Source organism: Barbus barbus, assembly GCF_936440315.1.
Source record: "Barbus barbus genome assembly, chromosome: 26".
Classification (NCBI taxonomy): Eukaryota; Metazoa; Chordata; class Actinopteri; order Cypriniformes; family Cyprinidae; genus Barbus; species Barbus barbus.
The window spans coordinates 16713828-16732304 of NC_136754.1; the positions used below are offsets into that span (position 1 = coordinate 16713828).

Sequence of the window (18477 nt, forward strand, 5' to 3'; positions counted from 1 at the left end):
TATATATATATATATATATATATTCTTACACAAGGTATTGGTCCCGTAGCTTCCTCAGCTGTATGAGGTCTGGTTTCAAGCTGTTCATCCTCTTGTCTATCTCTCGATTGTCTGTAGCTTGTCGCTTCAAGTCCAGTTCCAACTTCCTCTTGCTGTCATGAATCTCTGTCACTCTGGATTTCAGCTTCTCGGCGTTGCTCTGAATTCTGAATAAACAGTAAAAAAAAGTTTCCCACTTAAATATAAGCCAAAACATGACTCGAATTCAAATTAACACCAAGGAATTATGGGACACGTCTCATTGTAACGTAAAAACTTAATAATATGTAATTTAAAGAAATAGTTTAATTTAGCTCAAAGGGAATCATTTATGATTTTATAGGTAATTTGAACAGAATCACTGTTACGGCGATCACTGAGGCGGCAGCGATTCATTGACCAAGCCATATAACACCAACTGTGCACTGGATATTAAAATCCAAAATATAGTGAAAACACTATTTAATAGCAGAGTAACAAGATCGGCAGATTAAGACATTAACTTGTGAGCACAAAACACAAGATACTTCTCTTTTCAATATAAACAAGATTTTATTTATATAAACCTAAGACATAAACTAATCTAACACATTCACACATTGCAGAAAGAGAGAAAGTGAGAAAAGGATGAGTTTAAGAGAACGAAAATGTGAAATCCCAAATTTACAGCAATATGTTCAATTGCATAGACCTGAACAACCACCAATCACTTATTTAACCCTCGCTTTGAGTTTCTCAATGAGGCTAAAATTTATATTAAATGCACAAGCTCAGCAAAATTTTGGAAGCTACTTGCTTGCATTGCCTGTGTTAAGGGGTTCCCTTGTGCAGGAAAGGGGGTTCCCTGAAGCTGCTGACTGGCTGAGAGTTCAGTAGTCATTGAAGTGATGTCTTGGGAAGCCAATGGTTGGGGTTGGCTGAGGATGCGGAGTTGTGGCTGGTAGAAGTTTTGAGGCGGTCACAAACAACTCGGAGACGAGGCATGGCGGCAAAACTTAACTGAGTACACCAAACTCGCAACGGAAAAGAAAAGAAATTAAAGTAAAAGAATAAAGGGATGTAAAGAGACTAGGTGGTTTTCTTCTCATTGTAGTAGCAGCTGGCGCGTAGGCCACAGCACGCTCAAAGAGCAGCGTCAAAACGCGGTGGCAAAAGAGAAGAAGAGGAGAAGGGGACTAACAGAAGAGAGAAGATTTGATGGTGTCCTGAGTTTTTAAACTCAGCTTCTGGACACATCCCATCTGGTGTTCCTTCCATCATAAAGCATGTTATCAGTCATATGGTCCGAAATTTACACAATCTTGCAAAGTATACTTTTGGATGTGATTTCTATAACCAGAATATGATGCATTTGACAAAGAATCAATTGGAAGATACGTTTCAAGCTAGAATTGTCAAACTCATACATACCAAACACGAATATGAATCCTTCAGCTATTCAATAATGATTAAAAAGACATACATAATATTTGATTAAACATGATAGTCTAATATGTGGGTTACATACATAATATGGAGTGATGCATAAAAATGATTAGTTTCATTAAAATGAAAATGAAAGTCTTTTAAGATGATTTTAGGTGCATATGGAAACTATAGTCTCTGTGAACAAAGGAATTTCAGTCTGGTTCTTTGTCTTCTATGTGTGGGGGAAAAGTCTATCTAAGGAAGCTCGTGATTTCAATCCTGGAACACGTGATGGCCATCTCTTTGACCATCAGTCTTGATTACTTGCCCCAAATTTGACAGTCTTTTTCCTGAATTGGAATTATCAATAAGTGTTCTTTTATCTCAATGTTGCAAGCTGTTTTGTGAAAGAGGCTTGCTGGTTAGGCTTTCTTCAGACTAGTTGGCGCTAGGATCTGGACAGATTTATGACGTCCTGTTTGGCCTCTCTGGAATTCCAGCTCTTCATGTTTCAATGTTCTGACTGCATCTTAAATTTGTCTGATTCAGTCTCTGATATCCTACATCATTATAGAGCTCGGATGAGTAATAAAAAACAAGAGTACCTCTCAATCTCCCTGTCGTTGCCTTCTCTGCGAAACTTCTCAATGCTTTCTCTGCTGAGGCGCTCCTGGGTCTCGCACTGCTCCTCAAAGATCTTGATGGTCTCATTAAAGGCCTCTATGGCTGTTCGTTTCATCTGGAGCTCCTGAGAGAGATCGCACAGACATCTCTGTTAGTGACTCTGTTAATTAGATCCCAATGCATTTGAAGGAGAGATGAAATGCAGCCTACTTGTGATGTGCGTGTGTATTCTTCATACAGTACATCATATTCACGACTCTTCTCCTGATACTGCTCGTGATAAACCTTCAGCTGCTCTCCTACCGCCTCGATACTGTCCTCTTTCACCACCTGATCCTGCAGAGCACAAGGTGTGTTCACAAGCATTATTCACCTCAAAATGAAAATCATCCTCAAGTTGATCTGAGATGAGCACAACTGTATATATTTTAAACTGACTATTGATATAGTCGAATTAAAGTTATTTTTGTTTTCTTCGCGCACAAAAATTATTCTCGTAGCTTCATAACATGGACTATTTTATCAACGTCTTTACTACCTTTTTGGGCTTTGAAAGTGTCAGTTGCGTTGTTGTCTATGCAGGGTCAGAAAGCTCTTGGATTTCATCAAAATGGCTGAATTTGTGACATGAGGGTGAGTAATTAATGACACAATGAACTATCCCTTTAAGACATTTTTTAAAGTTTGTGCTTCTACTGTGTTTTTTGGACACTGAAAGTCAGTAGGTATTTGTTGAAGTTTACTCTGATTTGGGGACCTGGTTCATCCAGTTCACTAAAAAGAGCCGGTTCAAAAGAAAGATTTGTTCGTGAAGGCAATGAATTACAGGCAATTATGCTGTAATGTGTAGTTTCTTACAAAAACAGACCACTTCACTTCGTAAGACCTCAATATATCATCAGGAGCCACAATTATCAATCATGTGATTCCTGAAATGCTTTTTTTTGACTCTCAATGGTAGCCCTTGACTTGCATTTTATGTATCACCAAGAACCATGGTTTTAGCTAAAAATCATAAATGAGGGTGAGTAAATTAACAGCAATTTTTTTTCCCCCGAGTGAACTATACTTTTAAGGGGAATTTTCATTAGACGCATCATTGGGTTCAAAAACAGCTAGATAAAGGGAATGAGAATGGATGCAGAGGTCATTTGAGAGACGTTTACTTTTTTTTTTTTTTTTTGGACATTAAAAGTCTGTGATCACAATTGTTGTCACAAAAGTTCCATGTGAAGATTTAAAAAAAATCATCTTGGTATGTCATGAGGGTGAGTAAATAAAGACAAATATTTAATTTTTTCATGAACTACCACTTCAGGGAAAAAACGGCATCAGTTTGAGCACTGTGAAGAGTGGAGGCATCGCACCTGCTGATATTTAGACACGGGGAAGAGCAGGCGAGTGTCCAGCTTGGCGTTGTACTGGGCCAGTGACTCATGCCGGTAGTGGTTGATGAGCTCCACCACAGAGAGAAAAGTAAGAGGCTCGGAGAAGCCATACTTCCCCCCGCGGTGAAAAATTTTGATCAGTTTGTTATTGCCTCCTTTCCTGGAATAAACATCACAAGGCTTTGATCGTGTCTTGTCTCAGTTAGAAATTCCTCTTGGTAATGATGCATATCAAACGAATGATACACCAGCACACCTACGCAAAGCATTCATCTCATATTAGACATCTCAAGAACCACTGTTTGGTCTGAGGAGGCGCTCACCTGAGGGTCAAGGTATACTCTCCCTGCACTTTGCTTGATGCGTCCCGCACCAGGAACGTACCATCAGGAGTGTCTCTCATCTTGTCATTCACCTCCTCTCTAAAGCCATGTGCATCAAACAGAGATTCATTACATACAGAAATGTGTGATTATCTTGATTACAGCCGTATATGTAATTATGTCAGTGATTTACCTTGAAATTTCTCCCCAGTACCATTCAGCTTCACTCAGTAAGCAGTTGTTTCCATTGGTCACAGATGAGGCCATGGCTTTGGCTTTGGGCGGTTTAGGAGGGAGAGCTGGATAAACAAGGCAAATAAAATACAAATATTTACGACTGAAATAAACACATTTTTATTTATCCCCACGACCGAGGCCAACATTTGCTTTAATGACTTTCATACATCGTCAACATGGAAACGTGCAAGGTTATATTACAGGCAAAGTCTCTGGAGCCACCTGTCTTGCTCAAGGGTGTAATGGTGATCGCTCAGGGATCAGCCCTGCAACCTTTCGGTTACTAGCCTAGATATTAAACAACGACATGAGGTTTTCTCTTCTGTAGTTGAGTTGAAGTCTACACTACAGGGAAGATGAAGCTTTTAAATTGATAGATTTTTTTTTACTGCAAAAACATACTGCAATGTTTTAAGGGGTCAAAAAAAAAGATTTTGTTATTGAAATACAACTTTTATGCTCAACAAGGCTGTGTTTATTATATTTATTAAACAGCTACAGTGTGAAATATTATTACAACCTAATATAACAGTTTTAATATATTTTAAATAGTGCTGTCAAACGATTAATTACATCCAAAATAAAAAAGTTTGCTTACATAATGTGTTTGCATTGTGTATATTTATTATGTATATAAATACACACACATACAGCATATATTTTTTTAAATATTTACATGTATATATTTATATTCATATAATGTATATCATATATAAATATATTTAATATATAAACATAAAATATTTCTTAAATATAAACATGAATGTGTATTTATATGTACATAATATATATGTGTGTGTGCTGTGTCTATTTATTAAGTAAACAAAATCTTTTATTTTGGATGCAATTAATCGCGAATAATCGTTTGACAGCACTAATTTTAAAATGGGTTTACTGGAATTTCATAATTACTCCAGTCTTTCGTGTCAGATAATCCTTCAGAAATCATCTGAATTTGCTGATTTGTTTCTCAAGAAATATCTAATATTTTTGTGGAGGTATTTTATGTTCAGGATTATTTGAAGAATTATATATATATATATATATATATATATATATATATATATATATATATATATATATATATATATATATATATCTTATGTAATATTATAAATGTTTTGTAACATTATATTTGGTCACTTTTGATTAATTTAATGATGCATCCTTGCTGAATACATGTTGTCGATTACCACGATAATTTAACATTCCTCATGGTAACAAATAGGCATGTTTACTGTAAATACACTTATAATGAAAGCAGAACGTACTGCAAAATAAATAAATGTTTAAAATATGCAGCTACATAAACAAGGAAAAATGGAAATAAGATTGTTTACTGAAGTGTAACCAAAGCTATTTCCTGACCACAGTTGCTTTTAACTTCAACAAGCAATATTTACTGTGAAAGGCATTATACAAATTCACAGACAAGGCTTAAGCTAGTCCCAGACTAAAATGCATGTTTGAGCTGTCTCAACTGAAAATATCTTGCTCTGACATATCTTAAAATATGTCATTGTTCTGTGTCAGGATGCACACCTCAATGTTTTCTTTTAAGGCATTTTTGTAAAAGTTGCATAAATCTCTTAAGTTAACTAAGGCCTAGTCCTGGTTTAAAATAAGCCCTGTTTGTGGAACCGGGCCCATAGCTATTATGCACAATAGCAAAAATGACACAAGTGACTCACCGGGAGGAGTCGGCTCTTGTTCCCAAATTCTCTCCAAAAGAAGTCTCTCAACTGCAACCGCAGGAAACCCCTCATCTTCCTCTGACCTATAAATCAAACACATAGAAATTAAGATTGTTTATTTTTCAGCAATGGATTTCCAGAATTTGTCTCCAGCCAATAGAAATACAGGAAAAGAATCCCCACACTCACCCGCTCTCAGGGCCCCTGATCAGCAGAGGGCCAAAGACTTGGCCGAGGGTGTGAATGTCGAGGCCGTTCTGCTCCGCGTGCTGGCAGACCTTCTCCAGGTGTCTGAGCAAATAATGCAGCGTCAGGAGGTTCTGCAGTGGAACTTCAGGCTTCTCCAGCACCTGCAGCAGCTGCTCTCGTCTCCTCGCGGAGGGAACGTCTATTCATGAATGACATCAACGTGAGCACGTGGGTCATCAGGCATGGCAGACACTTGGAGCTGTTTGCTCGCTGAGTTCTGTTACTTTCTTTACATGGTGCTCTTTCGGCCTGCACGGATGAGTGAAAAGTGGCACATACCTGATTCTAGCTGCACTGCTGCCTGAAGGTCTGTATAAACAGAGGGAGGGATGATGGGAGCAGGAAGTTCCTGCAGGTACCGAATGAGAACCTCTGAGAGGGCATGAATGTCCCACTGTCCCACGTCCAACTCCTGCAGCTCTGCACAGGGAAAAATGAGCCGGCTCATCATGATGCATGCTTTATAAATGACCAGTCACAGCAAGATACACATTAGATCTAATCCGATACATCCCTTTCAAACAGACTTAACAAAATTGTATAGGGCCAATTATGATCTAATTACTAATAATATAAAGAGTGATATTGAGAGGTGGTCCACGTACCCCATTAGCTTCAGTGATAGGATAAGAGTAGTAAAAAATGAATATTTTACCGCGTTTGCTGTATCTGTTTCAATCACTCCCAGTGGAAATCCCACCAAAGCAATTTTGTGAATGGGATAAATTAATATCCAGGTACATATGGGGTGGTAAAAGACCCAGAGTGCGCTATTCAACACCCCAACTACCTAAAGAAAAAGGTGGTATGGCTCTTCCAGATCTTAAAACTTATTTCTGTGCAGCACAAATACGTCCCATTTTTTACTTGTGTACTTCTAGTTACATAGCCAAATGGAAGGACATAGAAACAAATATACAAGATCTTCAAGTCCTTTATAGGGGAGAGCGAAATTCATGGACATAGTAAAGACAAACTGGGCCAAATTGTGACATTTTCATTAAAGATCTGGTATTCTATTGTCAAATACTTCAAATTGGAGAAAGAGATTGGAATACTTAATTGGTGGATTACGCATGATGAGGAATTTAAGCCATGAATGGAAGATCCAATATTTCAACAATGGAAGGAGAGGGGAATGACAACATTGTGTAGTGTACTTACAAAGGGTGAAATTAAAAGTTTCCAAGACTTAAAGGATGATTTTGGACTTAGAAATCAGGATTTATTTCGATATTTCCAATTAAGGGATTACTACAATAAAAAAAGGAAAATTAGAACAAATGATATCCATTCTCTTACTAAAACGATGATGGATGCTTATAATCATACACTACCTAGAATAATTTCCTCCATATATGAGGTGTTAATGTGTTGCAGCCCTTCTTCCACACTATATATAAAATTGAAATGTGATAAAGAATTAAAGACTGAAATACCAGAAACGGATTGGTACGATATGTGGATAATACACCAAAGTACCACTAGCTCACTAATATAGAGGGAGTTTTCCTGGAAGTGCCTTATTCGCTTCTTTATAACACCCAAGCTCAAAAGCAAACAAGTCTCCAGACAACAGGTTTGCTGGAGACAGTGTGGACAGTTAGAAGCAGATCACGCACATATCTTTTGGAGTTGTGAGAAAATCCAATCTTTTTGGGATGATGTGCAGGTAGTTATGTCTGAAGTGCTTGGATATAGAATACCCAGAACTAGGGATGCACAGAATGTTCGGCAACCGAAATTGTTCGGCTGAAAATAGCAATGTTCGGATGAATTAGCGAAAAGACCGAATAAATTGTACCGAACAATGACGTGATGCGATCAAATAGAGGTGCGCACTAATGCAGCAAACACGTCTGCAGTGTGGAAGTATTTAAAACTGTCAAAGACGCAAAATTGAGACTGTTTATTGCTGTATCTCATGTTTCTGATGAGAAGAGGAAGAGGTGGTTGTTGCTGGTTACTGTGATGATTGAAATTGCGAAATGGTCTTAAACGATTAGTAAATAATCTGCAGAATGTTCTGTTTTCAAATACACGCATGGATTGCATTCAAAAAGCGCTGCACGAGCTCTCGACGCCAGGGTTCAACGTCCAAAGCGAGGAAAATCTGCACTAAAACACTGTTACTCGTCATTTGCTCAATAACATTTATAGCATTTTTTTAAGGACGTGTGACAATGTGATACATGCGACAAACATCTTCCCAAATTCGTAATGAGAATCATTTAAATATCTGCATGCTGTTGTCAACAAAAAGAAGCACTAAGATCTTCCTGTGGGTTTCTGCCAAAATAAAATCTAAGAAAAAGCAACAACTCCATCAACATTCATAAATGTTAGTATTGTTATTTTACTGTTGTGCTGTAAAATAAAATAAAAAAATAAGACAATAATAATGATAATAATAATTACCCTACAACAGCTCTATACATTTATTATAACATTCACATAGAGTTCAAATTGGGATCTGTAATATATTCTAATGTTTTAAAAGCTCAGCAAGGCTGCATTTATTTGTACAGTAAAGATTACATGCCTGATTCAAAAAGGGCGTCCCAAAAATGGCCAAACAAATATTAATTCAGTAACTTATTAATTTTAAGTTAAATTGTGCATTGTTGGTATAATGTCTGATAGAATGTTAAAAAATGTTCAGTGTAAATATTTTTAAATTGTTGTTTTGTAATTTATTTTTTTATTTGAAAAGCAGGACAAAACAGTAAAAAGCACATTTTGGCTATTTAATTTATGCAATAGTAAAAATAATGGGGAAAAAAAATGCGAAAAACCGGGTTCGGTAGTTGGCCTTCGGCCCAGTGTTTCATTTTGTTTGGCTTCGGCCAAGAATTTTCATTTCGGTGCATCCCTACCCAGAACCTCTTTATTTTTTCTTATGGGAAATATTAAAGGCATAGTACCTAAAAGCGACCAATATTTATGTAAGATTCTTCTTGTGGCGTGTAAAAAGAATTGGGTTAAAGACAGCACATTGAATTGTAAACAGTGGTTTGAGATCACTGAAGAAATCCTGGTGATGGAAGAACTTACGTATACGCTAAAGATGAAAAAAGTGCTTTCAGAATGGACTGGGAAAAGTGGTTGATATATAAAGAAAATAAAGATCCTCAGCTAAGTAAACTGTGAATGTTATAGAAATGGTAACCTCATCTGTTTGGCTTTGTTATGCGTTTGTTTTTTTCCTTTCTATCTTTCTCCCTTTCTCTCCTTAATTGGGTAGTTGGCCCATATACAAATATATGTATATAAATATATGTTTTTTTTTATTATTCAATGCACTGTGATGCATGTATGTATAGGACTATTAGCTGTATATGCTATGTAGCATAATTCTGATTTGCATGTGTTTAATATCCCCCCTCCCTTTTTTGTTTTGTTAATACCACTTTGTTTTATGTGCATTGTTAATCTTGTATATAAAAATAAAAGTAAAAAAAAAAAAAAATGGTATTATTTTATTTATAGATAGCTTGATAGACAGATAGACCTAAAATAATTACAATAATGATTCTATTTTGCATTATGAAAAAAATACAATAAAATATATATTTTTAAATAAAGACGTATTTATTCATTTCTTGATATATAGACCGATAGAAAGAGATAGAAAAATAATTACATTATTTACTATTAAGGATTATTTAAATAATGATGCTTATATTTTGTATTATGAATAATATGTATTAAGTATGAACAATAAATATTTATTAATATAAATACATTTTAAATAAATGTATTACTTTATAGACAGACGGATAATAAGTTTTTAAATACTGTACACAAGCTGATATCCATGCTGATGTCTACTTAGAATAAAACAAAACATTAAAGCAATAAAAATCTGTAAGCCCTGAAACTGAATAACTCGGTCTTCTCCTGCACAGGAAGTGCATACCTATGTGGCAAAGGATGAGAACTGCGATTAAACTCACCAGTGAGGCTCTGTCTGTCAGAGGCTGAAGCAGTGGCTGTCCTGTATAGTGTCCTAGAGTCCAGACCTAGCAGAAAATTGAGGCGTTAGCTCATCTCTCAAAAATAGATCTTCCATGCCAGCTTGGATTAGAGGAGCAGTTACATCTAAACATTAAATGCAAAAGCCCGGAGATATAAATATATCCAGTCACGCTATCGGGAGAACTGGGAAAACAGCCCAGCTGAATCCCTGAGCTCTCTGCTTTAGTCTGTGAAGAAGTGAGAAGACGGCTTCAGTCAATCCAGACAGTCCGAGCGCCGCTCAGTCTCTCGCTCAGGGGAGAAAGAGAGGGACGGCTCAGTGAAAGAGGAAATCTGGATGTTAATAACTGCCATATGGTGTAATAAGAAACATTTCACACATTTCATTTATTATCTTCAATGTAGAAATATCTATTAAAAAATTTAAATCTATTAAAAGTAGAAGAAATCAATGTTGTTTTTATTTTCGTTCTTTCTTGTGGCTGGAGGCGCTCTGCAGGGATTCCTGCTCACTCCGTATCATGTGTCAGGTTCTCTAACGAACAAACCACAAACAATAAAGCCCTTTACATGACATTCAATGACACAAAAGTATTACCTGTCCGCTCAATTGCTTCGACCAACTTAATAAGATTAGGAGGAGTGGTTTCCGGGTGTGTGAACTGATTGGTCAAGTCCAGGACTGGAGCAACTGAAACGGAAAAAAAAAAAGACAATTTCCCTCAAAACTATTGCTTATAACAATTACGTAAATATATCATCCTCTGAACATTTCATACAAATTAAGAGCGTCCAAGATAAAGGAAGGAAAAGACTTCTAAAACAAGAGCAAATTTCTTTATTTTCAACAGAATTTAAACTAAATAACTTAAATTTCATATGGTGTAAACATCAAGTAAAAAGTGGTAACATTTTTCTTACACCTTGAATGTGTGAATTTACATACCTTAATTATTATAATTAACATTTACATTTTTAATAGATTTTTAATGTAAAAAGACTTTAAGTCATAAATATTAAGTATAATCTACTTAAGTATAAAAGCTCAAATTATCTGATATTTTTGATTTTAATAATAGTTATAACAATAATAGATCTAGACAAAAAAATAAATAAATAAATAAAAAAGAGCATCATGTCATTATCATATATCATAGGATTACATTTATTTTCTAAATAAAATGAGTGCCTTATATAATGCAAAATTCAAATCATAAAGTAAAATGTTTCTTAACAGCAGCATTTACTCTGGTACTCTTCATTCTCATTTCTGAATTGTGGTTTGCAAGATTGCAGCCTTCTCTACCTTCTGTTCCGAGGCCAATGTTTTAAATTTGGCTCTGACTTGCCTGTTACCTTTTTTAAATATAGCGCTAAATGTGCAGTCCTTCGTGGAATACTAAAGCTGCCAAAAGCAGCAACTGTCTAGCAGAGAAGGCTGTTGACGTGATATAATGAGAAGGCTCTTCTATAAAATCAGGGTATTTTTGCACCTCAGAGTCAGTGCTGAAGTCGACGCAGGCCACGTCTCCCACTTCTCTTCTGTCTTAGGAGAGTGATGGCTTCGGGATGTATAATTGCATATGGGTTTTTATGATGGCTTTTATATTTTGCTTCCTTCCTTGCTTGTTCTATTGGGTAAAACCCTTTGTAGACCTCTTGCATTCACACAAAACAATTTAACTAACCAAAATAACTAAGTAGACGTTAGAAGGCATTACAAAATCACAGGAAAAGATAATGAAACAGAATTGAAAAAGCTAAATAGATGGAGCAACACGAAGAAAACAAAGAAAAAAAATTGTCTTCATAATACAAAAGATTTTTACTGGTGAAAAACCCCCCAACGTTTCCTCCTGTCTTATTCCACCCCTTCTGGAGCAAGAGCTGCCTTGGCCCTTTGCGTGAGTGGAGCACAATAAACGATTTAATCAAAAATCCTGAACAAGCAAAACCCCACTGGCCGTGTGCCAGACCTTCCTTTTCAGGCCCACCACAAAGAGGCCAGAGCTTGGCTGCCTTCGCCTCCTGGCAGTGCAAGGCTAAACCACATCTGATTATTAATTTTGGAGTTCAGACGAAGTGCCATGTCAGCACATTCCACTTTTCCACTGCACGTTAAACATGGAACTTTGCTTGCTTTTCCCTCTTACGGACATGAAGCCTGCCTCTTCCGCCCTCAATCTTTCCTCATCTCGCACATTTACCATGACACGGACATGAATCCCCATTCTACCCTTAATCCGTGTTATCTCTTTGCTTTCCTAGGGATGTATTACAGGAACGTCCTAACTTAATTCTTGAAATAAGATTTTAAAAAGTTCTGAAACTACCATGGTTACTAAACAAAATAGGAAAGGGTTAGGTTACTTCTGTAACACAGCAAAGTAATTAAGCCTGTTTTATTTTCAACTTTAGACTGAGATTTCTTTGTCAAAGACTATTTACTCCTGGATACAAATTTAAAAGGCTGTTTTACATGTACTGACACTGTCATTACTATCATGCATGATTATAATTTATCAAATCTATTTGCAATATGTTTGAACAATGGACAAAATTCTGTTTCATTTATGAAATGACAATTAATTTGATATCATTAATTAAGTTGCATGACTGTCAAGGGGGTGTCAAGGTCAATAAGTCTCCTAAAATACTAGATAATTGGACCATTTTATCACAAGGCTTATGGTTTCTTAAAACCATATGAAAGCAACATGAATACAAAGAGTACATTTCGAAGAATTTAGCACATGCATTTGAAACAAAACACTGTACAAGCCATTTCCTTTTCTTTATAGCGGACACTGTGCGTGTGCTAAATTCTTGGAAAAACCAACTTATTAAATATATTCCTTTACTATTAAACAAAGTAAACTATAGCTGCAAACTGGCACAAACACTCAGACGCGCAGCAGGGGCTTTTGTGCAAAATACTGCTTTTAGGAAAAACAGCTGTGGCCCTGAAGTCATTGTTGGTTTTTGGAGAGAGAACCAACTAATCATTACTCAATTATAGTCGTCTTGGTAGTCTGCATTCTGGCTGGCCTGCAAGTGAACGTGCCCTGGGAAAAAACAACTGCAACAACTAATGATATGATTACAGCAACAGCTTGCTTTATTCGGCTGTCACTTCTTCACGGCTGCAGTGTCAAGGCAAATTTGACCATATCTGTGTTTGTATGATAGGCTTTTCTTCTGTTGTTTATCATTTTATCCCTGCTGAATTTAAGGTTAACAGCAGCCTACCTTTTGGTAGGCCGAAGCGACGACTTTGCCGTCGTACTTGTGTGTGCGTTTGGTTTTTTGCTCGACTTGCGTTCTGATGTGTTCATTAACTATGATTCGGCCATGCTCTACTAATGGAAAATGATGTCTTTGTACTCAGAGAATATGATTATGTAAGACAACTTTCACCCACATTGCTTTGTGCAGTTCAGTAATCTGGGCACCTCATTCATGGCTAACCGAAGGCCTAGGCCATTTCCTTTCACTGGAGCTCTAAACCTCTCGACATGTTTTAATCTTAATGCAGTGCAAACAGTATTAAGAAACACAACGCACAAAAGCTGCAACTACAAGAGACAGTCTTATATAGCTCAAGTTTCTTTTTGTTGAGCATAATCAGATTCAGGCCTGACAGGATTTCTGCAGTGCAACAGAAAAGAGGAAAAAACTCTTTTGACAGACTAAAATATCTCATGTATACTACTGTTTGCGGTCTGTCATTTCTTTTAACAGTTTTGAAGTAACTATCTTACATTAAAACACTTATAGTGAACCTTTAAAACACTAATAATTTAATAACACTATTAAATGTTTAGCAAATCTCAAAATAAATATCCATTTTTCATACTGTGTATTATGATGTTGTAATGCTGTAATGCCTAAATTCACTTGAAGCATTTAAAACTATTAATTTGAGTTTTTAAGCATCAATAAAATAAAATAGCTGTCCATAAATGTCCATAAATTTGTTAATCAAATACAAAAAATTAAATAAAAATATTTGTAGATGTGCACTGTTAAATATTTGTAAATATATGCACTATATTACATATTATATTGTTATTTAACACATTAGTGATGTCTTATTTAATATAGTTTGAATAAACCTGTCATAATTTCTGACAGCAACCATTTAAAATGTAAACAATGAATTTGATTGATTGATTTTAGTCTTTAGTATTTTAGTTTTAATTTAAACAAAATACAGAATTTAATTCGATATTAGTGTTAGTCAGAGCTCTTAGAAAAGCAATAGCACACCAAGTGGTTGGAGTTGTCATTTCTGTAGCACAAATAATACTGAACAAGAAACTCTTTGAATTTTTATATTTATGTAATTATCGATATCAGACAGAATTGTTATATCCGTTCGTCCCTAGTGGGCATCATTCCCAAATTTCTACTCCCAGTTTGGGCTGCACAATTAATCGAAATAAAATTGATAACATGACCTAGAGCGTTTATAACTCAAATCTTTCTTGAATTTTGTCCATCACAATAAATGATAATGTTCTGATAAATCCTGCTGTACAGTCCAAGTAACAATATGCCAGGCCAAAGCATCATGGGAAAGATTCAGACTTTAATACAGCCTCAGTTCGAAGGCCTTAACTAGCCCTCGACTAATTCTTTGAAAGAAAGTTCAGGGTAAGGAGCCGGGGGAAAATTCAAGGGGCCTTCTCTTTCTGAGAATTGTAGTGAGTGGATAGTTTATAGCTGCCTGGAGACAGTATCAGAAGAGTCTGTGAAACAGGGGAGGAGGAACAGGAGGAGACTGTAGAAATGCCAAGCCATGGTTCACTTCAGCAAGCAGTAAAACTGAGGCCAGGAAAAGAAAAGGGGGGAAAAAAAGAGAGGGAGAACTTCTGCCACAGGCTGCGAAACACAACCAAGTTCGACTCTGTGCACCATTTCTGTGAGGATAGTGTTGGTGGATTTCGATCAAATCACATGAAATCTCTCTCTCGCTGAATGAGAGCACTTGGATATGGGAAAACACCACATAAAAAGAGTAACAGCTCTGTTCGTAATTATATGGGCTGATATTTCCAAAGCTACGATCATTTTCACTTTTTCTTTACAGATGCTTTTCTGCCATATTAACATGTTAGCTAACACAAAGAGTGTGCTGTCAATTACTCCAGCTGGAGGAAAACCGCTTCAAAAATAAAAATCAAGTACTAGATCCAGGCCATGAGCTTTCAGCATAAATGCTGTTGTCTGGTTTATTAGAAGACATCTATAGTCACCTAACAGATTTTAGCATGACTTTTTTTTATTTTGCTCAACCAGTTTAATGTACATTTTTTGAAGTGTGTGTCTTATGAAGGGTGTCTTAAAAATGTGCATTTGTGGTTAAAAAGTATATAATTTACTTTTAGTCATTTAGCAGACGCTTTTATCCAAAGCGACTTACAAATAAGAAAAAGTATGTTAACAAAGTCAAAACTCTATAAATACTATATACACACATTTAAGAAAATAAAGAAATTACATAAAATTGACAAATGCATACAACAACATTTCAACACTGAACATTTAAACGAAAACAAAAAATAAGCAAAAAACAATTCAAAATATTAAAACAACAAAAGGTATCAGTTTAATAATGCTTATAACACTAAGCCAAACATCAAAAAACAACTACATGTGTATGTAGAGCCACACACATATACATATAAAAATTCATTCAATATATATATTATTTCATTTCCATATAGTATGAAGTACTAAAATAACAAATTAAATCAAACTAAAAGTGAATAAACTTATACAGACATCAACACTGAGCCAATCACACGTTTTAAAACAACAACAACAACAACAAAATACTTACACATAGTAAGAAATGGTTATAAAAACTGAAGTGAAACAAGTTGTAGGAAAGAGGAAAAATAAAAAGCGATACTTATATCCTTTGACGGTGTCCCTGTCGGGTGGAGTCGCATGATAGAGTCGATGGTCTTTACACGCTTCGGTCTTCACACGAGGAGGGCTTTACACGACAGCTGCCGCGACCGCTGTATAATAACCTTTTTTTATACCCATCTAACAAATCACTATTTGAATTCAGCTGGACCCACTTTCCTGTATATCACAAAAAATGGCCAAGCAAGTGCAGACACTGACAAGATACGCGATACAGTACGAGACCAAACGCAAATTTAAGAAAAAGTATATAGCCCTTTGAACCTAACTGCAATTTGGACGTTAAACCTGTTGGCTGCCATTTAAGTCCATTATATGGAGAAAAATCCTGGAATGTTTTCCTCAAAAAAAATAATTTTTTAAGACTAAAGAAAGAAAGACATGGAACATCTTGGACGACATGGGGGTGAGTAAATTATCAGGAAATTTTTATTCCGGAAGTGAACAAATTCTTTAAGCTGGATGTTCAGTCTTTCATACACAGCAGGTCGAGAGTTAGTAGACCAATTATTACCTATAAAGTAGGACTGGGGTGACAATATCAATATAAATTAATCTTAATTTTGATGAACCAATATTGATTCTTAAATCCCAAAATTCAATCTTTTAGTCTGTGCTGTTTTCAGTTGAAGTACTAACAAATCTTCACTAAACATTATTTGTAGCAACTCACATCCAGTAACCACAATAAGATTTCTTACTTGTTTTGATATGAAAAAGTCACAGCTTTCAAATTTGGTCGGTTTTATCATTAAAATTTAAAAAATAAATACCGTTTTAGCACAATTTAATGTGGCATGATAGATAGCTGTAGCCACCTCAGTTCAAGCTGTAGCACGAAGTGAACCAATCATCTCTTCATCTTTACTACTAGTTAAAGCACAAAATCACGAATGAACATCCGAAATTATGTTGAAAAAAACAATGTATAACTTATAACTGAAATGTATCATGTCTCATGTAACTGTATGGTCAATCGCGTTTCGATAAGCAGAAAAACATCAATTAAACAGCTTGCAAACAAAATGCCATTTATCATTACATTTAGCTCAGGAAATCCAATTAATGTCCATAGCTTTTTAGTCACCTAAAATGTTTTATTTTATAACTGCATTCTGCTAAATATATGCACACATACAGTATATTACACATAGGGTCTACATATATCCATGGCATTTTACTCAACCGGCTAGTTGTGTTTTATTTAATGCATGTTTGAATAAGTTTTATAACATCATTTCCTAAAATAGAAAAAAAAATCCTTCTGTGCAACTTAAAAGTTTGTATACATCTCAGCTTTTAATATGTTATTATATCTAAACAGCATTAGACTTTAATAGTTTGGTCTCTGCTGTTAATTTGAACATTTAACATTGACATACAAGCCGACAGGGAACCCTATAGAGCAGGCATCCTCAAATCTGGCCCACTCCTGCAGAGTTTAGCTCTAACCCTACATCAAACACACCTGAGCATGCTAATCAGAGTCTTCAAGATCATTAGAAAATCACAGGTAGGTGAGTTTGATCAGGGTTGGAGCTAAACTCTGCAGCAGATTGGCCCTCCAGAGAAAGATTTGAGGAACCCTGCTATAGAGTTCAGAGCTTTAGTTGAGATATTTTTTTGTCTTCAAGAAAAATTTAGACAACATTATGTAATGTACCCGATATATCCAAATGAACTGATACTGATTTGGAATCTAACAGATTCAAGAGCTTTTGAATCGAAACTGAAATGAATCCTGAAATCTGAAATCAATACCTAGCCTTACCAATAGTAATACTTGAAGAAAACAAAGTTGTGCTGCTACCATTTTATCCTTAAACATAAAAAAATGCAGCTAGGCATTCTATCTTCATACCATCTACATATCAAATGTCAACTGCTGCCTGTCAAAGACCTTTCACACAGATTAGAGGTGTTTTCATTTAGAGAAAATGTAGCTATTCTAAGGTGAATAAACTATAGTTATGAATCATTCTGTTACATACCGACTCCATCTGAAGCCTTCTATATCCCTATCGTGTTGCTAATATACATTTAGTTTAAAGAATACATATAAACAGTAGTACATAAGTGATCCTTATGCTAATTTAATTTAAAATCCAACATGCGTAAAATAATGTAACCATTATTCCAACATTCAGAACAGATTCTGGTACAGAACAGTTTCCCTCGCAATCTATTAATAACAACATAAAACTATAAATAGAAAAATATTTATTTATTGCATTTTGAGCACAAATATTATTTAAGCAGTTGATTTATTGAACCACCAAATATTGAGGACAAGAATATATGTAATATTTTAATATTTTAAAAATAAGTTGATTATTCATTACATATTTAAAAATAACCAATTACACAGATCTCAAAATATGAAAGATTAATAAAACTCTTAAAAGCATTTTTTTTTTACTTAATATTAAAAAGGAAGAACGGTAGACTTGAAAATGTAATTAGCTTTATTAATCTAACATGACATGCCTAGATTCTTAATAATAAAGCATAATTTCTATCTTCATCTTTTCAGTGCTACATTCTCAATGCAAATCCATTTAAGCAGCAGGCAAATGTCTCAGGCATGTAGGTCAATTCCCT

At 35.4% G+C, this 18477-nt stretch overlaps 1 protein-coding gene across 1 annotated transcript in view; it reads right to left on the minus strand.

Moving 5' to 3' along the window:
* LOC306845898 (phosphatidylinositol 3-kinase regulatory subunit gamma-like) overlaps positions 1-18477 on the minus strand; it is a 32156-nt gene that overhangs the window by 7063 nt on the left and 6616 nt on the right. Inside the window, exons 3-13 of the mRNA XM_079378906.1 lie at positions 10538-10630; positions 9918-9983; positions 6241-6381; positions 5902-6100; positions 5710-5795; positions 3975-4080; positions 3782-3880; positions 3438-3618; positions 2281-2406; positions 2052-2194; positions 30-206 (exon numbers count right to left, since the gene is read on the minus strand). Coding sequence (XP_079235032.1) covers positions 30-206; positions 2052-2194; positions 2281-2406; positions 3438-3618; positions 3782-3880; positions 3975-4080; positions 5710-5795; positions 5902-6100; positions 6241-6381; positions 9918-9983; positions 10538-10630 — 1417 coding nt within the window. The remainder of the gene's footprint in view (positions 1-29; positions 207-2051; positions 2195-2280; positions 2407-3437; positions 3619-3781; positions 3881-3974; positions 4081-5709; positions 5796-5901; positions 6101-6240; positions 6382-9917; positions 9984-10537; positions 10631-18477) is intronic.